Below are 22,736 nucleotides of genomic sequence, written 5' to 3'. Positions count from 1 at the left end.
CTGAATGCTTATTCAGCGTTTGAAAACCATAATGTGAGTCTTCCATAAAGAATCATTTTGCAAGAGTGGCAAATATAAATTATTTAGCTTTTCTGGATATAAATAAGTGCAAACAGTGGATGTGTGTCCTCTGAGCTAAACAAGGATGATCTTTATTCTCCACAAACTCTTCTGTAAGCTCATACCTTGGTGCAGACATCAGGGTACATACTGTAATTTGTTTATGTATCCTGCTAATGTTTGTGTTAGAAAAGTAGACAAGAAGACTAGGGAAGCTTATTGATAAGGTCTCTTGTTTGCATGGATGTGATCAATACAGTCCTTTAAATATTGCCTTCCTTGTTCACATGGGTCAGCTTTCCCTGGCACTCTTTAGTGTGTGTTTTTTTGCATAATTGTCTTTACAACACAAAGAAATGTCACTCTAAAATATTTTCCCCTCTAAATATTTTTGCATATTTAGGGCACTGATTGGAGTCAGAGAGTGCCTCTGGAATGGTGGGTTCAGGCCTTCTGTGGAGGGCACCTTCCACTTGTAAATTGTCCCCATGGGCCGTGGTGGCACTGGGTGCATTGCATGCCAGGGGCTACTGGCAGCTCCTTTTGGTGATCAGCACTCAGGATGAGGTCTGGAAAGTGGAATTGCAAATTCAACTCATTGTACATGTCAATATGTCCATCTGACAGGCAGAAATGCTGACTACCACACACCTTCTCCAGCAGTAATGGACTCCTAAATTTTGCCATCTACTTTTGAAATATTGAGCCAGAACATGAGATAGATGTGTGTTAAACGCAAAATTATAACTGTTTGTTTGTTTGTCATGCTAAGTAGCTGGTAAAGAAACAGTAATGTCTTTAAAAGTGAAGTGTTTACTTCAAACTCAGTGTTTGTATTTGTATGTATTGGAAACACAATGTGGGCTTTTTCTGTGGTTTTGGGGAAGAGAGTATGCTCTGGGAGGGCATATGCAGTTTTTAGCTTCTTGTCACTGTCATGAAAAGGTAATTTGTACCAAGTGAACTGAAATCTGATCAAGTAACACTTCTAGTTTTCTGTAAAGATTACTTTTTATTCACTATGTTCTTTTCACACTGCTCATACAGAAGCTGTCAAAGCTTCTCATTTATGACAGGATAGTGCTAATTCTAAAGGAGATGTGCACACAGACACAAGATGAAACAGGAAAATAAAGTGCAGAGTAATTTCAATTTCTCTGCCATTTTTACAAGCCTGTTCCAATAACACAAACATCAGCAAACAAGAGACTAATTTCCATACAGAACCTGGCCAGCTAGTTTGCTTTGTAAATACAAATGTGAAAAGCTGAGCAGCTACTAATTTCAGTGTCCAGAACAGTTTCTCCCTCCCTTGCAGCCACATTTCCCTCTCAGCCTTTTCCATTGGTGCAGTTTACAATAACCTTTTAACTCCAACAAGAATTGTGCCAGAAGTTTAAACCCACTGTGGCATCTGGGAAGAATAGCAAGGAGCTGCTGTGCAGGAAGCAATTATCCCAGCAGGGCTCCAGAGCCTGCCTGAATAGCTGGGGCAGCCCCCAGCACTGCTTTTTGGGCTTCACTCTCTTCCTTCTCTCTGGCTTTCCACTTCCATTTATGCACTGAGCAATAAGGGTTTGCTGCTCCAGAGGCACAGGGCTGGGTGGGGAGAGCCCAAGCAGAGGGCAGTGTGTTCTCAGTGTCCACGAGCAGCAGCACTCAGGGCTATCACAGCTAAAGGATGCATATGTGAGCATCAGGGAGCGCTGCTCTCAGCTCATGTAGAGCATGGGAGCAGTGTAGGCTTTGTTCTGCTTGGTTGCAACCTGGGCTGGCTTATTCCATGAGTGAAAGAAGCTCCAAGTAGCCTCTGGCTTGGCTGTGTGTTGCTGAAGATCAGCATTGTGTTGTTAAGTCTGTGGCAATAAAGAACGTTTGTGGACGGACCAAGATGTGCAGGTCATACCCTGCCTGTGGAGTTTCTCTGGAGGATCTAAAGTTGAGCACAAAAATAATGATTCTGGGCTGCTCTGTGAGCTGGGGAAATTGGGGGATTTGCTCTTTGCCTCTCTGTGCATACATTCTGCTCCTTGTTCTTTGTGAGTTTTATTTTAGCATCTTCCAAGGAGAAGGCTTTCTGTAGCTGCAATGTCAAGCCCAGTGGTTTTTCAGCAGTCTTTCAGAAATAATGAAAGTTACACTCAAGATTTGCTTGTGGTTGCCTATGACTGCAGGTTTTTGCCTCAGTCCTGTAACACAAGACTTGTGTGCAAACCACAAAAAATACAAGGAAATCTGTGATTTATGATTTGCATGTGCTGCAGTCACGAGAGCTGTAGTGAACAGTGATGGAAGAGTGAAATGTGGCAGATTAATGTATGACTTTTGTGTTTAACTGTTCATGGAAAATCAGCATTGCAGTGCATATACTCCTCTTTTTGCCAAATGATGGGAAAAGTTTAATGTTTTCACAACTTTCAATGTCCAGCATTTACTACAAAAGAGTTCTACTGAACTTAGGCTCACTCAGGGATAAATGCAATAGGAATTTAACATGGGTTTATATCCTTCTTTTGGAGCGTGGTCTCATTTCCATGGCATGTCATCTTGGTCAAAAGACAGAGAATCAGTAGGTTTTTAGGTACATTAGAAAACATTTTTTTTTCCAAGGTTACTTTTGCAAAATACTTGTTTATTTGTAGTGTTCAGTTGGCAGGGCCAAAACTTCTTTGGGAGTTAATTTTATTATTAAGTTTTTACAGAAAATGTTTTGAATGAGAAGTCCAATCTGTCTCAAAATTTAAAACTGTCAAAATACAAATTTGGAAATGTATGAAAGAATCCGCTGCATTTTAGTTACCTGTGACTAATTTTATTTGCTTAGTTTGGTTCTCAGTGCGTGTTCTCTGCCATAAAGAGCTCAGGTTCAGTCCCAGAGGAGCTAAGCAAATCCTTCTTCCCCTGGGAAGCTGCTGTGCCAGCTCCAGGGAGGAAAGCTTTCACAGGCAATTTAGTGCAGGAAGTGCAGCGGTCACGGGAAGGATCCGGGAGCCTGAGATTTGCGTCCCTCCAGTGAGGAGCCAGCAGTGGGCAGCCAGGCTCGGAGGGGATGTGCCTTCTCTTCCAGACATGTGGGAGTCTCAGCCAAAACTGCTGCATCTCAGAAGGTCACGGAGTGACTGAAGCCACAGATGAAAATGATGACCTGCTGCACAGACCAGCCAGGAGAAAAATGTGAATAATTCATTTCTATTCCCTCCTCTCGGACGGTGAGGATTTTGTTGCTGCTTCACAATTGTACTTGTAAGTCTAGGAGATCCTTGGTTTTGCATGCTGAAGGCCTTTCATTTTCTTGTGGGAGCTCATGGTAGGAGAAGACCTACAAACTTCCACTTCAAATCTCTTGATAACTTGAGTCCTGTCAGAACAGTTCCCTTTAGAAGACCCTACACAAGAACCTTGAAAAACCCTGTATTTTAGCACAATGGCTGTGAGAAATCTGCACTCTGAGAAATGTCTTTCATCAGATTACAAGTCTTGGTGAAGTTTTACCTACCCATGCTTCTAAAGTTTGAAATTGAGCATTAGGACTCTGCTGTTGAAGACTTGTGCTCTGCACAGCTGCTCTTTTCTTAGGGGAACGTAGGAAATTTTCTATAGATGAAATACACCCCACAATATATAGTTGTCTTAAATCCATGTTGTCATCCTGCCAACATTAGCTCCAGACTTAGGAAAGCATGACAAAATTGTCAATACCTGCAGTGGCAGTCAGGAACTGAAATTGCTTTGGAATCAGCAGCAGAGTCTGGGCCCCTTTGGAAATACGTGGCTGTACTCTCCTCCCTCCACCCCTGGTGCTGTCTGCAGGGTGTAGGTGTGATCTGCCACATGCAGAGTCAGGTCTGGTGAGGTAGGTGGGCCTTTGCCTTCATCCTTGGTGACTCTAGCACAGCCCCTCAGAGTCACCTTGGTCTTTCCTTCATAGTGGGAAACAGGCTGCTAAATTCCTCTGCAGATTTGGGTTATGTAGTTTCTTTTATGGTTGCCAGGTAGGATTTTTTTTATATATTCTCAAATTTGTGGTTTCTTAGTGTTATTTTTCTTTATTACATTTGTGATTCTTTAGGTAAGGTAATTAAAAACTGAGAGATTTTGTGTGGAAAATTAACCCTGGCTGGTCTGAGATTTTATCCTTGGAGGTGTGTAAATAACACAGTAGTGGTGATGCTTAAAAGAAAATTCATGTGTAACTGATACTTCAAATCCTCTGGCTTGCTTAAGGGAAGACAAATGAAGACATACCAGACATTGAGTTCAGTTCAAGTTCACTTTTACTTCTGATTTCAATCACTGATTGTAGTGAAAGCTACATGTGCACCAGTGCATCCCGGGGAGATTTATGCATGGGGTTAAATCTGCAGTTTTACAGAAATTTCATAGTTGTCATTGTAAACTCATCATTCCCATGCAGGGCCTTCTTTGGACATTGCAGAAAGATTCATAGTTCTAGATATAATTTTAGTGACCCGTAAAATGTGCCTAAGTGTTGTCCATTAGTTGAATTTAGTGTGTTTTCTGGACTTAATAAGTAACAATATGAAAAACAGTTTATGAAGCATTTGCTTCTTCTTTTTTTATATCTTTTGGTGATCTTTGTCGAACAGATTCAAGACCATGATAATAGTAGTAACATGCTTTTGTTGTAAGATTTTCATCTTGGTTTATAATAAGATAGGAAGTATTGCATAGAAAATGTTTTGTACTGTAGCTGTGAAAGCATTTCAGAGAAGTATTTCACTGGTTCAAATATTGCAATATAAACAAAGCTGTCTGTTCAGAAATTAGTTCTGACTAATGTGAGCCAGTACGGATTATTGTGAAGTAAATCTTCCTCTGAATTAAATCTTCCTTTGTGATTAACAAAAGCCAAATGTTTATAGAAAGTTAATTTGGACTTGTTGCAGTTTCAAACTTCTGAAAATCACATATGCTGAGGCATGGATTTTTCTTTTCTTGATCTTGATTTATGGAATTCTGCGTGTATCTTGGCTGTTTCTACAGTCTCATTGGGTGAAGCATCAAACACACGAAGTAATTGTGATATTTGGTGTCTTGTGATAATGCCAATGGCTGAATAACTGTCAGCTGCCTCTGAATTCACCAAGCAATTCAGGATGCAGATAACCCTTAAGCCTTTGTAAATATCCACCTTCTTGTAGTTACAGCCATTAATAATGAGGCCAGAAAAGTGGGAAAAGGAGTCTTATGAAAGGACTTGAATCCAATTCTGCCTCTGATGTATGAGATTGGCAGGGGTGCCAGAAGCAGCAGCTTGAATCTATTGTCATTTTACCTACCTTAAATACCTTCTTTTTACATAAAGCCACCTTCCTATGCATTTTGCACCTTTCTTTAGGCTGCCTTCAGGCCTGTCTGTATTGCAAAGCTGTTTTGTTGGTCTGTAGGGTAGCGGGGAACAATTGACTTGCACTTTGTCATGACAGATTTACAGCACAGGAAGGCCACTTGAAAGAATGTTTCAGACTACTTTCAAATAGAAATTTTTGTGTGTTTGATCTGGAGGAGGCAGCATGTACCTTCCTGGGGTCCCAGAGAATGGAACGGAAAGCAGGACAGACTCGTCCGTCTGAACATTGAAGTTAAACAAGAACAAACTTTAGTCATTGTTGAGGACCAGCTCCAAACACATTTTGATGTCTAGTGTCTGATATTTAAGGATGCTATAATAGGTAGGGAAGAATATATGGGATTCACAAGGCTTGGAACAGGATACAAATTTTTAAATAAAAATTAAGATAGATAGCCATTTGTAGTCCTTTTTGTTCAACTTTGTTCAAACTGCAAAGCTGCCTTTTATTGCTGACATTCCATGCCCGACAGCCTCTCGTGCAGTGGGGAGTTGTGATATGGATATTTTAGGATGCTAGACCAGACAGAAGGAAATGAACAAATTCTGTTTCTTAACTAAGAAATAAAAGCTCCATTTTACTTGGATTGCTGGCACTATTAATTACAATTGCCTGGACTCACCTTGTACTTTGACTGTTGTATTGTTATTCATAATTAGATAGGACACTTTTAAAGCAAAGGCACTGTCTGGCAGTTTAATATTACATGCCCACTACTTTCAATTTAGAAAATGAAAGAAAATGGGTTGTTGTGTACACTGTAATGTAGAAGACTGAAATATATTGAATTTGTGATATCACATGTGCAGAAACACTGACTATACAAAAAGAAGTCAGTGTTTCACTCTGCAGTCTAAATTTGCTTTTCCTGTTAATTTGTTTGCTTTTGAATTATTTTGCAACAGAGCAGATTTTATTTATTAAATAGAAATAAACTAGAAACTGAAAGTTAAAAGAAAATGTTACTCATTTATATTTGGACTCCCCAAGCATTTCTCTTATGGCTTCATTCTGTCTCATATTTCATACCACATTTCTGTGAAAAGTAAGTGAATCACCCACATACATAAAAATATTTCATAACACAGACAGATGGGTATGGATTTATACATGCAGAAATTTACACACATATACACAACGCACATAGGTATATAAAATATGGTCTCAGAATTAGAATATATGTGTGTACAGCTATACCGAATTCTTGGTGGTATGTTGTAGAACCCTTGGGTAAGTTTTTATGGATTTGATTTATTGGCTGACTGAGCTGATTCATTATTTGTATATGATTTTTTGCTGCTGGGTGGTCATAATTTACAGTTCTGGACATAGTTAACTCTGTGGGTGCCTAGAGTTTTCTGTATGAACATCTCCAACTATTGTTTAAAGAAATAAATGAAGTGGACTTGCTTGAATGAGCAATTTACTGATGAGGAGCAAAATACGGTCAGGCAGGCAGGTAATAGAAAATAGCTTTCAAAAAGTCTTTGTAACTCACCATGCCATCATATATTTTCTTAGCATATATACAGTAATTCATACATCTTACAGGTAGCTGAAGATCATCTGTGAAATGCTGATCACAGGCTTTTTCTCTTATTAGAATTTAGTGCTATTCTTGTATTATCCTACTTGTAAATCCCTGATAGATTTGCTGGTAGGCACAGAACAAAATACTGAAGAGGCATGAAAAGTCAAAAAGTGCCTTGGCTTCATTTTGGTATAAATAAAACATGACACTTACTTCCAGAATCAGACTTTTAGCTTTGGCAGTTAGCAAAGCTGTTCTTTTCCCACGACACAACCATATCTACTAGAGTAGTGGAATAGAACTGTTTTCTGTATTTGTTTACTAGGAAAAAGGGACTTCTCTTGGTATTCAGCATGGTCACAACTCTTCAGGCAGTTTGGGATATAATGGTACAGTCGCTGCCTGTGACTTTTGCAAATTATATCATTTGCTGCTATAAAGTCCAGCTGGTGTACTTTGGGACAAGGGCAAAAATATGAGAAGAGCCAGAGCACTCAAATTAAAATGCCTTCATTAGCTTTTAAGCATACACAGATTATGAATAGTTGTAATTTGCAAGATTTCATGTACTGTCTCCAAAGGTGATTTGACTGTTTACAGCTCTAAATACTGGATATGAACTTAGTAAGACAAATTCAGTAGTGATTCTTTATGTGTTCCTACCAAATTTTGGCATGCATATCTTCCATTGTGTACTTCTTTACTTAAAGTCTGTGGTCCATAGGTACTTCTGGGATTGCCTGTTGAGAAGAAATACTGTACATAGCCAACATAAATTGTTCATAGCTGCAGTTTCTTTTGCAATGTCATATTAAACTGAAGAGATTGTCCAGTCTTATTGAGATGGTGGGTACCTAATTTTTTAAAATGCAATGAAGAATTTTGGTAGTTGCCCACCAGGGGAAGTTCACTTCCTTCTAGCCATCTGTGACTGCTCCAGTTACAGACACGTGTGATTCCACATTCAGTGGTGGGACATTTTATTGTAGCTGTGTAATTTATCACAATTCCACGTGGAATAACCGTCATTGTAGCTAAAGTTCTGAACCCTTCTCATGTTTTAAGGAAATCAACCAACCTAACAAAAGAAACCCCTTTGCACACTTGCATTCAGAATTCCATGTTGTGAGCACAGCCTCCTTCAGCATGCATGTCACATCATGCCTCAACGTCCATGAGGGAATGTTTCCTCTGTGTCTCCTTCTTTATTTAAATCTCAACTTGCAAGAAAAGCAGCTTTCAATGACTTTTTAGTTTTTCATATGTTTCTGCTTTAATGCTTCTCTCCATCTACACTTTGAAGAGAATCTTGTAGCGATTCCTACAAGAAATTCCTAGGATTGTTCTTGCTTAAGGTTACAGTTTGTGCAAGATATGCAGTTGTGTCAAATTGTGGTGGATTTGAATGGGATTTTCTCAAGTGATAAAATAACAGAGGAGCACAAATGCTACTGAATGTCACTAGGATTTAGACTTTGAAGACATACACAAAAATCACTGATTTCAGTTTACATGTGTTTGAAATCATCAGATGAGTTGGCAAATTCTTGTGACGTATAAATACTTTTCTTTGTGTTATCCAGTGTGGTCAGTATTTATATATATAAGTTGTATATTTCTGCATATGTATCTGAATATACAAATACCCCAAAATGCAAGTGAAAGTCATTCAAATATTGTTTTTTTTTTTTTTTTTAGTCCTTTGCATACATTATTTGGAAAATCATTGCTTTCTGTGATTTAGGGACATGTAAAAGAGAAATAAGTACAGACAGACTTCTTGTTATAGTTTACATCCTCTTCCCCTGCTCACCAGTTCAGGCAGTCAGCAATCCAAAACTGCTTATCGATTCTTGAAAAATGTGTGTTTGCAGGTCACCTTTATTTTTTCATTCCTCATGCCTCAAATCTCCACTGAAATTTCAGCATTACCAGCTTTCTGAATGATAAAGGACTTTTCTGTTGTGCTCTCAAGCAATGAGTGCCAAAGGCAACAGAATGAAATTTGTATGCAACACTGTCTACGCTCCACGTGCGTGTCCATTTATCTCAATAACTGACTGTCATCCTTGTGCCTGTACATCCTACAATGACAATCAGAGCCCAACACTGCTCGAGATGTCAAATTTCCAGGGATAGATTTCTAGCTGCAGGCAACTGGAGCTAAATACCTCATATTGAGAACACTCTCCTCCTTGTCACTGACCACATTAGAGCCTTTCATGTAGCTTCATATGTGGCTTTTATTTATTGTCTACTTCCACCCGTGGCTTGAACTGCAATGGTTTTCCAAAGTGATAGGGCTTGTAAGCATATGTGCTCTTCAGAATGTATCTTTTGTAATTAAGGAACTTTCTTTGTATATCAAAGTAAGCATGGTACACATGCAGCTGCCTACACAAATTTTGCTGCATTTTGGTGAACTTTGCAACTTGTTCAACCATTTGGTCGATAGAATGGGGGAATAAATCCTTTTAAAGAAAGATCAGGTATTTTCATATGCATTTAATGTACATTTTTATATAATATAATAAGATTTGGAATCACAAAGGTAAGTGTGTTTTCTGATTTGGGGGTTATTGGAATTCTGTTATCTCCCAAAAGCTGAATTCAAAGAATATAATTGCTTCCACTCATCTGCTTGTCAGCGTTTAAACTTACTTTATTTAAGGTGAAGAATTAAAGAATAAAGAATTTTCTTCACTTCCTTAAGAAATGAAAACCGAAACAAACACAAAATTCATGAATAATAATGAGGACGACCAGCAGCAGGATAGCATGCACATATTTCTTGTCAAGAAAAAGTAATTGCAGCACTTGATGTGAAAATGAGATTTATGTCTCGTGCTAATTTCTACTCTCCACCTGATTGTATCAGTACATGGGAAGGAATTGTAGTCCTTCTGGCTAACAAGCATTAAACAGGCTGGTGTGCAGCCAGCAATACATTACACAGAATGAAGAAAAAACTAACAAGTCTCCAAATCTCAGAGATTTTAAAATACTGATGTAAAACTAAAACACAAGCTTTTTGCATAAGAGAGAGAAATTAGACTAATAGTAATTTTTTTCCACTTTTTTTTTTATGTGATATGGAAAACCAGAGATGGCTTGTTCTGTTTTATTATCTGTAACAAAATATTTTCTAAGCTATTGTTATTAAATTGATAATTCATACTGAAGTATTTCTATTATCCTTGATTTGTCCTAGATCAGAGGAGGAAAGCTCATGATCACATACACAAGAAAGAATGATGCTGGGAAATACGTTTGTGTTGGAACAAATATGGTTGGAGAACGTGAAAGTGAAGTTGCAGAGCTCACTGTTTTAGGTAAGAATTCCTTTTAGACTCCATTGATGAAAATGTCCATCTTTTGTTTTTCCTAGTAAGCCTTTCTCTGACCATTATTCTGATCCATTTCCCTTTCAGTGCTGAAAATGTTTTTCTCATGGTTGTGATCTAGTAAATAGAAGGAAGGTAATGGCTCTGCAGCCCACCTTGGACAATTTATTCCTATTAGAAGATGCTTTTGTATTTAATTCTCAAACTGAAGATAATTCCAGTGTCCATGACTGGATGAGTATTGTGAAATAACAGCAAAACAAAAGTAACCAAGTTTAAGAAGCAGAGGCTTGTTTTTCCTTCTTATTGGAGAGAATCAGAATTACTCTAAATTTCTGTTTAGAATAATTTTCCTTTCATTTATAGGAACGTGTGCTGAGTGGTGTAAAATTAAAACAGATCTGCTTGTTCAAGTGATCCTAGTGATAGTCTGAACATCAAAAAATATGTTTTCATTTAAGATAGCTGAGCTTAGCTGAAAATTGCATGTTTTGTTGCAACATCAGGAGGGAAGCTGTAAGTCCAAGTGCAGTCTCAGTATTCCTTCAGCACAGGAGAATTTAGATGCTTCTTCTTCAAAATATGTTCAATTTTACTTTAAAGTAGAGGATGCTTGAGATAGCTTGATTGATTCTGAAAAAAAAATCAAAAATAGGGGTGTTGTATCTTTGCAGGATGAGACCATCCAAGCCCTGGTTCACAGCACACTGGTTTCCATCACCATGCTGCTGCAGTACTAGTAACTTGTTGGTGGTTTTATTTTTGTTAAATTTGTGTTTAAGAGCTGTCTTGTCTGTCTTGGGCACTTTTATCTGTCTTCCCTACATGGTTGAGCTAGGACTCAGGCAACTTGAAGACCTGTTCAGAGTTTCACGTGAAGCAGGGGTTTCTGAAATAAAACAAGGTATTTTGCCATCTTAAAATTGTTCAAACTGAATGTCCAGGAAAAAAATGGTGTGTAACTCTTTAGAAGCTGAGGAACTTGTACTAGTTTATTTTGGTTTTGTAGAAACACTTTTGAAGCACTAGTGGAGGAAGTTTATTGTCAAATAGACTTTCAGAACTTCCAAGAAAAATCTAAACTTGAGAGTAAATTGTAATTACATGAGTCAAGTCCTGGCACCAGGCTCCTATTTAACTGTACCATGTAATCGCTCATCACTAGTCTGCTGCCAGCCAGGGAATCATGGGCTGGACTGTTTGATAACTTAGGGTGAAAAATTACTTCTCTTGCTAAAAAACTGTGAGAGGGGTGCATTGCAGGCAGAGCTCTGTCTGGCTTTTTCTTCATCTCTTGTTCCTTTCAGACATATTTCAGATTTTCAGCCTGGGGAAACTAGCAAGGTTTTGTTTTCAAATGAGTCAGTAAAGGTTTGAATTTCTTACCAGCCTGTGTCTAGAAATCTTTAAAACACCCTATTCTTTCAACTCAGACTTGGATATGCGTGAAAAAGCACAAGTAACATGCTGACTTCATATATTAAATTTTTCTACATTAATCTTCTATTTATGAGGTTTGGTTATTTAGAAGTTGAACTTTTGCTTCTAGGTCTCTGCTTTAGATCAGAGGGAGGATGGTGTGCCAGAAACTGTAATACTAGAAAGTTTCAAAGTGATCCTTGCTAAGCTTTCCTTGTATGTACCAAATAATCATGTGACAAAGAGAGATTCTTAAATCAGTGTTGATTTCCCTTATCCGTTTCTGCATTTGAGTAGGAGTGTTATAAATGGGCAGACAAAAACTCCTGGAAGTCCATTACTCTTCCTTCAGGAAACTGATCTGGAGAACAATGTGCCTCTTGTGGGCAGCACTCTTGGTCTTACCAGATCAGTCTTTTTTCTCTTGCCATAGTTCAGTTAAATATTCTTCCCCAAATTATTCCTACTCTGAGATTTAATCTGGATGTTCTTTTCTTACATTCAGGTTTGTTTTTTTCGGAATCTACTCGAACGGGGCCAGTGTAGGGGGTTGTCTATATCTGTGTCTTTTTAATTCACAACCAGATTTATGTCTGTAGATCTCTGTTTTGTTTCTCACTTCTTGTATATGAACTCAGGCTAGAACTGACAGCTTAAAGATCGACTTGCTATTTCATTTAACATTTTTTCCTACCATTGCCAGAAAAGTTAATTTTTCTACAACACAAGTGTCCAGCTGGTCTGGACATCCTCTAGAACAAAAGGAAGATTTTTTTTTTTTAATAAGGTTTTGTTCCGGTCACATTTCCTTTTTGGACCATTAAGTTTTTGTAATATTGAATCTCTGTGTCTGCAAATCCAGAGTAATATTTAGAACTGCTTTTCTCAGACACAAATGTGAGACACGAAGAGCATGGGATTTTCTCTTTATCCTTCTGTCTGGTTGTTTTGTACTCCTGTGAGAAATTTGTGGTGTATTTTTGGGTATTCACACTTCCTGATGGTGCCAATGGCCTCAGACTGTTGCAGTTCCAGGGGGATGATATTTATATCTTTAGTACATACAAGTCAAAACATGCAACTGCCTTCTCAACTCCCTCAGAGCTTTCACAGGTTTATAGACAAAAAGTTCATCTGCCTTAGGCAAAGGAACCTGCCAAACACTCTGCTGTTAAACCTTCCCAGTTCTTTTATGGACATGCTGTTGTCATCTGGTGCTGCTCTTCTAGATGGGTCATTCCTGGAATATTCCAGAAATTATTAAAACCACTTTTATCCTTGGGAGTGTGCAAACCTCACTGCAGTGCAGCCTGGTGTGGAATTATGAAAGTATGAATGGCCCAGCAACCTACAGCTTTGAATCCTGTTACAGGTGGAAAAGTGTATCAATACCTTTACTGAAATTCACAGGGTTTACCAAAACAACACAGCCTGTACTGAGGTCACCTTTTTGTTCCAGAAAGTCTGAGCATAAGTGTGCAGCAATTAATCTGACTCTGGTGAGCCAGGACTTGGGTCATCTATGTCCTGCAATTTAAGTCAGGGATAGGCAGCAGTTTTGATGAACAAAAACTACAGAGAGGACATTCTGGGGTTTTTTTGGCTTGTTTTACTTCATGTGTACTGGTGAAAGAAAAAGTTGCCTTTCAAATGCAGCATTGGAAATTATTGCATGAAGTGCTTGCTGCTGCTGACACCTGCGAGCAGCCTCACAGAGATCCTGTGCAATCTGGACACAGAACTGCTGGATTAACCCTTGATTTCCTGTCCCTTTAGAGAGACCATCTTTTGTGAAGAGACCCAGCAATTTGGCAGTGACTGTGGATGACAGCGCAGAGTTCAAGTGTGAGGCAAGAGGTGACCCAGTCCCTACAGTGAGATGGAGGAAAGATGATGGAGAGCTGCCAAAAGCAAGGTACAGTACTTGCAGTCACCCTTTTTATAACATCTAGTTTGGTGTGTGATGGGGCCATTCAGTGATTGACAGCTAGTATTTCTTTGTCTTGAATACAAAAGGCCTGGCTTGATCCAATAAAACATTTCTCATTAGCTCTAGTTGAATTTACAAGTTATGTTGAAACTTAGGAACGGTCTGTTTGCAAGTTTTTGTTGTGACAACACCTGACAAATATAAAACATATAATATAAATATAATATAAAAATAATATAAAATATAATATAAAACAACCAAATGCAGCTAGTAGTATCAGAGAAAGATTAATTCTTCAGCTGAAGAGTCTTTTGTGATTACTAAAAGTTTTGGAGAATGTATAACAAATAGCAAAAGAGATTAGAACATCAAAAGGTACATATTGGAATTGCAATTGATGTAAAATGTAGTCTGGCAATGTAGAAAGCTGCCTTGGTTATACATGTTTTTGTTGCTAGGTTTCCAATTAACTTCTTTTTTTTTATTGCTGTTATTCAGGCCAAAAAGTAACACACACTATTAAAAATAAACACATCCTGTGATGGATTGATATAGAGATAGATTAAATACTTATTTATTTACTTTGAAATTCTAATTATCAGTTTAAAAAACTTTCAGAGAATGGACTGAAAGAAGAAACACTTTAACAGGGTTGGATTTATAAGTTGGCCACTTTTTAAATACAGCTTCTTGGTAATGTAGTCTATAGCTTTAATAAAAACTATCATTTTTAGGAGAAAAATCTACTTACCATAAATAGAAACACATTGACTGCATTATATATAAAAGAGAGAAAGGTGATGAAAGGAAAGAAATTGGTAAAAGGCCACATTGTCCTCCAGGAAAAAAAGAAAAAACAAGAATGAATGGTGATTTATCTTTAATTTCAAGCAATTCTAATCTTTTTTGGAACAATATTTTCTTTTCAACCATATTAAAAAGCCTGTCATTCAGATGGAGAATAATAAATATTGCTATAATTACTTGTTAAAATAATTCTAACAACGAAAGTGTACTGCATTAGGGCTTTGCAATTGTGTGCAAATAATATCAGAATAAGGTTTTCAAATACTTGGGTATATTTTGATTTTAAAACTTTATTTTGCATTTATAAATATCTAAATTTTTTTTCTCCTTGTGGGAAATACAAAAATAAGAATATTTTTAGAGCAAATCCCCCATGTTTTTACCCATTACATAAATTGTGCAAAGTTCTGTTATTCATTGTTAACTACTATGTATATTTAAAGATATGAAATCCGTGATGATCATACCTTGAAAATCAGGAAAGTTATGGCAGGAGACATGGGATCATACACTTGTGTTGCAGAAAATATGGTTGGAAAAGCTGAGGCATCAGCAACTTTAACAGTTCAAGGTAAGAATGTTTCTTTGCAAAGAATGAAGTTGAATAAAGTTGTACTAGAATAAGTTGGTTTTTCTTTGTACAACAACTCTAGAGATAAAAAAAAGTGAAAATACAAATTTGTCTTGGGTTGTATTCTGAGGAAATGGAAACACCACATGTAAGATTTTTAAGCAGTCTTTACAATGCTGGGATGGAGAACTGAGTATGTTTTAAATTTCATTTCTTCAAGTTCAGAATCAAGTCACTTACAATCATTATATCTGAAACACAGAAAGAAGAAAGACAGTGTTACTGAGCTGCATTGTTTTAACTCCAAAAGAAAGAGTTGTAAGTTCAAGTATCTGCCAAGTTTTTCCAATTAAATACAGTAGAGAAGCAGTGGATGATAAATCTGTTTTTGTATCTTTTAGTACACTAACCCAGACCACTGGAATTCCTGTTGCTTTTTCCTTATGAAAGCGTATCGTAGCACTACTGTTTCTTTGTAAGATAAAAATTCAGTGGAACTCAGTGAACTAATATGTATAAAAATCCTTCACTGCCTTTATATACACAATCCAGATGTTCACTGTTCAGATAATCCCTCTCTTCCTTTCCTGGCCAGCAGACAGGCAATGATGTCATCCTGATGCTTTTTTCTGGGCGCTGATGGCCCTTCTGTCCTTTTCTCTGTTCAGTGGGAATTAGTCATTATGGAGTTCTGGGGAAGTATAGGCTTAAAAGTATTTTATTTGGTAACAGGCCTCTATTTTGACACATTTACTGTAACAGGAAAGGTCTTGCCCTGAACCTGCTCTCCTTTTTCCACCAGAAACATTTGGTGTCCCTCTGTTAGGAAAGTATTGAATTCTTTCATTGAAAATCTCATAAAACCAAGAATTTTGAGATGTTCTGTTTTGTTCGTCACCGTGATGTTTATACATCAAAACTCATACCTTATGTTTGTAAAATAACCAGCTCTCATGCTCAGTGTTGGAGAATAAAGGATAAACTTGTGAGCAGTAAGCACAGTTTATCCAAAGGAAAAAAGGCTGAATTATTTCTTAAATAATGATTTGTTCTGAAGATCACCCCTTAAATCAACTGTTACTCCTGTAAAATGTTGCTATTAAGAAAATTTGCTTTGATGACTGGTTGAGCAGTTACATTTCTGAAATTAAACTCTTGGTAGCCCTAAACTTTCATATTCCTATTCAAAATAATAAACAAAAACATACTTGAAATCCCATTTAGATTAATGATGCTAATAGATATAAAATGATTTAAGTATGTAGATGTTAGAAATTGAATGAGATCTTTTTGATAATAAACTGGTATTTTTAAAGAACAAGATCATAGCCTAAGTCCTGATTCATCAAGATCCTAATTTTTAAGTGTTTGTATTACACAGTAGATATTTACACTGTGGCAGCTTTGCTCTGAGGATATTGTTATGGGATAATTTGTTTCCCAGTGTGAATGGATTACCTCCTGAGCCATTTGTCTGCACTAATGTCTTCATAGGAGGGATTGATGTGAGAAACTGTAATGTGCAGGGACAATTTGTAGTTGGTAATGAAATAAATTACGATCAAAATCCATTTATTAGCGTATCCAAGAGACCAGTTTTTATGGGAGGGAAAAAAATACTCCTCTAGCAAATGGATTTTCCATTCAGATTTTTTCACATTTTTCCTCCTTTTTCTGCCTTCTCCTCTTTTTCCCTCCTCTCCTCTTCCCTTGTTAAAACGTGTTTGGTTTTTTTTTTTTCCTAAAGGGCCAGCTTTTTGACTATGCTATATCTAGAAAAGTAGACTGATCTTGTTTCAGTACTAAAATAAGATTGACTGTTTGTGGACGCACAGTTCTTTGAATTTTTTGGTTGATTCATTGCTTTTTTATGATTTTATGGGGTTTTTTTCTGCATGATTCAAGGAATGCAACTGGCAACTCTTTTCTGCACTTTTGGTTATCATGACATGATCTGTTGACTGTAGAGTTTAGTAAATGTGTCTTCTGCAGTGCCAAATTGAGTTATTTTTGTTGCCTGTTTGTAAACAGAGGGCTGCACTGCCAATCACAGCTTCAGACATTACAGCTGCCACTGTGCAGGCATGTTAAATTCAGCAAAGGGCAAGGAGGGGGCTTGGCGTGGGTTTGAGTGGGTTCAGGTTATTTGTGGAGCTTTGGTTTGGGTTTTTTCCTCTTTAGTATCTCAGCAACAGGCTGTGGTATTCCTGTGCCAGACTCTGTGCCAGAGGAGGAACGTGAGAGCTGTCAGTGGTGACCCAAGACGTGTGTCCATGTCAGGAAAGGGACAATCCCCATCTGTCAAGTGTGACAGTGTTCACAGGGGTCTTAGGATGAGGGAAGAGATGAGGATCTGACTCCATGTTTCAGAAGGCTTGATTTATTATTTTATTATATATATTATTTTAAAACTATACTAAAAGAATAGAAGGAAGGATTTCATCAGAAGGCTAGCTAAGAATAGAAAAAGAAGGAATCATAAAAAAATCTTGTGTCCCAGACAGAGTCCAAGCCAGCTGACTATGATTGGCCATTAATTAGAAACAACCACATGAGACCAATCACAGATCCACCTGTTGCCTTCCACAGCAGCAGATAACCATTGTTTACATTGTGTTCCTGAGGCCTCTCAGCTTCTCAGGAGAAAAAATCCTAAGGAAAGGATTTTTCAGAAAATATCATGGCTACAGTCAAGTGTCTGCACAGAGGGGCTGCGGCAGGGAGTGAAATGTGGCAGGGCTGCAAGCAGTGCTCTTCAGGGCCTCGGGGCTGGCAGCACTAAGAAAAGGATTTATCTTTTTCTCTACTCATCATTTCCACTCACACCATGGCTGAGCCCAGTGCCTGTCTCCTGTGCAGGGTTATCTGGGCACTGAAAGGTGGAGCGTGCGGCACCAGGGCCATTGAGATATGCAGCTGTCGGGGAAGTGTGGATGGGAGGTGGTCAGCAGCTATCCTGGGTCTCACAGGGAGCTGCCCTGGATCCCACAGGACCCTTTCCTGCTGCTCACCTCTGCCTGGTGCCTGATGCATGCCCTGCTGGGCTCCCTGTTTTGGGAATGCTCGGGAATGCTGCATAGCCCCAGCCACAGCACTGCCTCTGAGCTGGGAGCCAGCCCAGGCCGTGCCCCTGCACTAGGAACTGTCAGCTCAGATAGTTCAACTCTCCCACTCTCTCTGTGTAATAAACTGTTAGCTGTAGAAAATACAAGAGAGGGGAGGGAACATCAGTTCCATTTTTATGTTCTTCCTGCTCGTGGCACTGGCGTCACAGATGCTGGTTACTGGAATCACTACTTTCCTCTGTACAGGCTCCTAACTTTGGGCACCAGAATCATTTTCTACATACAGATGTTCTTACTGTGACTTCAGCCATATTCATAAACCAAATTTGGAGTTCTGTACTCACATAGTGAAGTTTGAACTCTTCCTTTAGTGTTTTACTCCTGCAGCTTAGAAGCATTTCCATCCCTAAAACTGTCAAGTTATCTTATTGTCTCCTTGGAAAATTAAATAGTTAAGGAAATGTAATCCTGATGTTGTTTCCATATACCTAAAATTGGAGAGTTCTCTAGCCTCTGTTTTCATTTTGCAGCAATGTGTACTGCATCTGTAAGGCATCTAGAGACATTGCTAAATACATGTGGAAGCATTTCATTCAGGAGATGATTAATTATTAAATAAATACCTCAGTCAATACATAATGCCAGGAAGCAGCCCAGAGTACAATACATTATATTTTGCCAACACATTATATTTCACCAAGTAGCTGATATACTTCAGAAAAGGAAAAAATTGCCCAAAAAATGGCATCACTGGAACCAGTGGACTTCTCTCTTGCTCTAGCACTAAGCAAGCTGGATATATTTGTTGTATTTATATTATATTGTATTTGATATATATGCAAGATGCATTTCATGTTTTGTGTAGGTTTCTATTACATGACTTGCTTAGTTTTATGTCTCAAAGCAGGACTGTAGGAAATACAATATTATATATTTCATTACTACATATATCATTGAAAACAATGTTCCTAAGACACACAAAATTACCAAAAATGCATACTTCAGTACTAAGAGAAAATTAGTTTTGCCATTAATGCAAATAGAAGCAGGGCATCTTCAAGAATCTGCAAATCCCTCATTTAACCATGATAATGCTCTCAAGCAAATCTAAGAACAAAAGGTTTTACATCTTCTCACCTACTTCCATTTGCTTTGCTCCCATTCGTGGTACTTAATTTGGCTTTTTTGACATGTAATTTTGTAATAAGTTTATAATTTCTGGTGAAATGAGCTGTTCTCTCTGAAACACAGCAGTGTAAGGTAGGGCTCCAGTGGCAGCCCTGCTCTGCAGCTGGCCAGGAACCATCATCACAGCAGTGGCAGTGTGGGTGAGACTCAGCAGGAGTCAGCTCAGGTGGCTCAGTTGGCTTCAGGACTTCAGGAGAATAACAACACTGGCTGGAGGTGACTGTGGTCAGTCAGCAGAAGATTGGAATCTTTTCCTTGAACGGGAATCTTTTGAATTCTTCTTAGCTTTCCCTGCTCAAGCAGTGGCTCTGGAGGAGTGTGCAATACTTAGTACAGAGCCCTGCCTAACCTGCACCTAAACCTGCTGCAGCAGTGACTGAACTGTAAGATGTAAATTTTGCAATTCAAAGGCACTAAGCACATTCAGCTTTATCTGTTTGGCAGGAAAAAAGAAGAATTCCTATGGAAATTGTAGCGGCCAGTTCATATTTTACAGTGGCAATCTCTGATTACCAAGCCTTTTTAGATTATGATGTCTTTAATTTTAGGGTTAACAGAGCTTGTCTGCAAGGTAGATAGAGAGTGGAACTTTTGATAAGTGACTCTTGGCTGTGATTTTGCTGTAAGAGTCAACTGACAAGGAATTTTTATCTGAAAAGGTGGCACATGCTTCAGGCCTGGAATTTCCTCCTCCTTCCACCTCCTCTTTGTGCAAGGTAGCTTCAAGGCACACAGTGAAAGACATTTATTTGATAAGGCTTCTGGAAAGGGCTGCAAATACCACCCGGAATATAAAGGAATAGGATTTGCTCTTTCATCTGTCTGATACCACATAAATGTTTCCACTGTGTCAGGCTGCTGGTACACATTACAAGTTGGCTGTAAATGCAAATGCATTAAGCATTAAAACAACAAAGACAAAATTCAGAATTTTATGGGATTACAGAAATGCTGTTGAGCAATTGCTGTACAGCAATTATTATGCATTGTAGTGAACCCTTCACAGGCTTGGGGCTGAATTTAACCACTGGAATTTTAAAACTAGGATTGTATTTAGGTCTGAACTTGTCTTCATGTTCTCTGTTTAAATCAGTATTTCTTCCTTTGAAAGAACTGTTTTGATACAATATTCTGCCTTCAGTCCCTTGAAAAAGGAAGGAAGAATAATTGGAATGATTGTCCAATGAACTTCAGGATTTTTTTAATTAGTAAACTTTTGGCAGGATGAGTGAAGGAGACCATCTCCTGTGATTTCAATAGCTTAAAGAGCCCATTTCCCCCTTAATGACTGCAGTAAACTCTGATAGCACGTCAGATTTCTATCAATGATCTGAGGAGTTTGGCTGCCACCAATTTCTGGTGAAAGAATAGAAATCTTAAAAGTTAATCAGCAGGAAATGAGAAAAATGTCTGAAGAGGAGATTAGAGCCCTGAAGGTTCTTGTCTTAACTGATGCAACTGATGAACACTAAGATTCCTGAAGCATTTCTAAAATATGGATAAAAGAAGCAATCTGTAAGCATTTTAATGAATAACTGCTTCCATGGTTTTTAAGTGCTAAATGGATGTTGGCTTGGTTTGGTTTGGTTTGATTTTTTACATAGAATCTCACAACAGTGGCAGCAATATTTTACAGGAGAATAACACATAAAAACTTTTGAGATTCCTTCCTCCAGTTGGGTGCTTTGAAACAAGGATTTGAGACAGATGTTTTTAAGCATGTAAACAGGCATCCAAATAATTTGGAGAAATGTTACTACAGAAATAAGTTGAAGCTAGAGGCTTTTTACTGCTGAAAGGGGTTTATTTACTGTATAGTTCTCAAAAATTGGGCATTTCAATCACTCAGTGTGAGAATTGAAGAAGTAGGTTTGTGTAGTGTACTTCAGCACTCAATTTAAAAAAAAAAAAGTAAAGAAAACCTGAAGGCTTTTTTCTAGAGCCTGAAATTTCCTAAATCCCATGGCTGTGGAAAAAGCAATTGTTTTTGTATCAGGTTTCACTGCTGCAGACTACTGTGACTGCTGTTCTAAAGATAACATTTCAATAATTCTTTCTTTAGAATAGACAAAGTAGAATTTTACTACAAGTTGTATAATTTTAAGATTTTTGGGTTAATGAATAAAATCGAGTGCAGGGAATAATAATTTTAATTGGTTGTTCAGCAAGCACTACTTTTGCTATACATTCATTCTGAAATAAACATCAGCTTTATTAAATTATGTTAAACATCTGTTAAAAGGTAATACACACTTTATTTTTTGCCTAGTTCATAGCCCGTGAGTAATACAGTGATGCAGTACAGTCACTTACTTTTGTTAGTTTACTGGCATCAGTAATTTCTGAATTGGTCTCAAGGAATTTAAAAATGCTGAATAACAGTGCATAATTTTGATATTAATATTTCAAACATAATTTTGGTAGGCTGTTTTGAGTACCATTTGTTACTACGAGTTGTGTTTTGTTTGAATACTAAAATGCTTTGTTGCTAGGTGCTGCATAACACTCAAGAACTAGTAATAAGGATTTTTTCTGTCTTTATGTGTGGACTTGATTGCCTTGTAGGCTCAGTATCAGAATCTTCCAGTAAAAGAAAAAAAAAATTCTTCGTTCAGGTTGAATTGTTATGTATAAATTATCATTTTCTGCAGGAGGTGTTTGCATGCTTCTCTTGTCCTATGACCACACACTAATTCCCAAAGTTTGGGATTTCTTTTTTTACCCTTCTAAGTATGAAATAGGATGGCAGGACAGAGAAGCAAAAACAAAGTCCTCATCTGGATGGATGAGGTTGCTTGTTTTGTTCTCATAAATGCTCCCTGCTCTCTAAACACAGGACTGGCAGGGATTCTTTTCTCTTTTTGTCTCTCTCTGGCCTATGAGAGCCCACTTAGGACTTGCACCTCCTCATATTAGAGAGCTGCTCTCTCTTTTGACACAGTTAAGGTCACACATTGGGGTCTCAGTACAGAGCAGGGGGTCACCTGAGAGTTCTGGTTTTTTTCCAGCTGTCCACCAGCAAGGTCTGATGGCCCTTTCAGACTACCTGCAACTTTTGATAGCATTGTCATCTTTTGACAGAACTGTATGAAAACCAGGCTAAATATCCCTGATTTTTTTAGTTTTATTTTATTTTTGCAGATCATCATTATTTCCTAAAGCATCTTGTTCCCATTTCTGCCTCAGTGACAGTAAAAATTCTTGTTACATGGTGGATAGCCTGGCTTGCATTGAATTCTTACAGATTGTAATTTTTGCTGCCTATAATTAAATTTTGTTAATATGGCACAGTTAGCTTCCTGTTAACATTATTGAAACATAAGTTGGGATGTCAGTGTAGACTTGGTTGTATCTATGTGGGGGGTATGGCATCCCCAGGAGAAGAAATCCAGGTTTCTTTTGAAATAATACATTTCACTTGAGAGTATTCCTCACTGAGTACTGCATGC

General features: G+C 37.9%; 1 protein-coding gene across 8 annotated transcripts in view; it reads left to right on the top strand.

The window, feature by feature from the left end:
* Nucleotides 1–22,736, top strand: part of ROBO1 (roundabout guidance receptor 1) — a 687,918-nt gene that overhangs the window by 590,627 nt on the left and 74,555 nt on the right. For all 8 annotated transcript variants that reach the window (XM_071433703.1, XM_071433709.1, XM_071433705.1 and 5 more), the window contains 3 exons: nucleotides 10,175–10,295; nucleotides 13,503–13,641; nucleotides 14,907–15,034. In XM_071433703.1, the coding sequence (XP_071289804.1) occupies nucleotides 10,175–10,295; nucleotides 13,503–13,641; nucleotides 14,907–15,034 (388 nt within the window). The remainder of the gene's footprint in view (nucleotides 1–10,174; nucleotides 10,296–13,502; nucleotides 13,642–14,906; nucleotides 15,035–22,736) is intronic.

The sequence above is a fragment of the Agelaius tricolor genome, unplaced genomic scaffold (genome assembly GCF_023055355.1).
Source record: "Agelaius tricolor isolate 1412-34295 unplaced genomic scaffold, bAgeTri1.0.p SCAF_9, whole genome shotgun sequence".
In the NCBI taxonomy this organism is placed as follows: Eukaryota; Metazoa; Chordata; class Aves; order Passeriformes; family Icteridae; genus Agelaius; species Agelaius tricolor.
The sequence above is the reverse complement of the archived record's forward strand: the minus strand, read 5'-3'. Positions and strand labels throughout refer to the sequence as shown.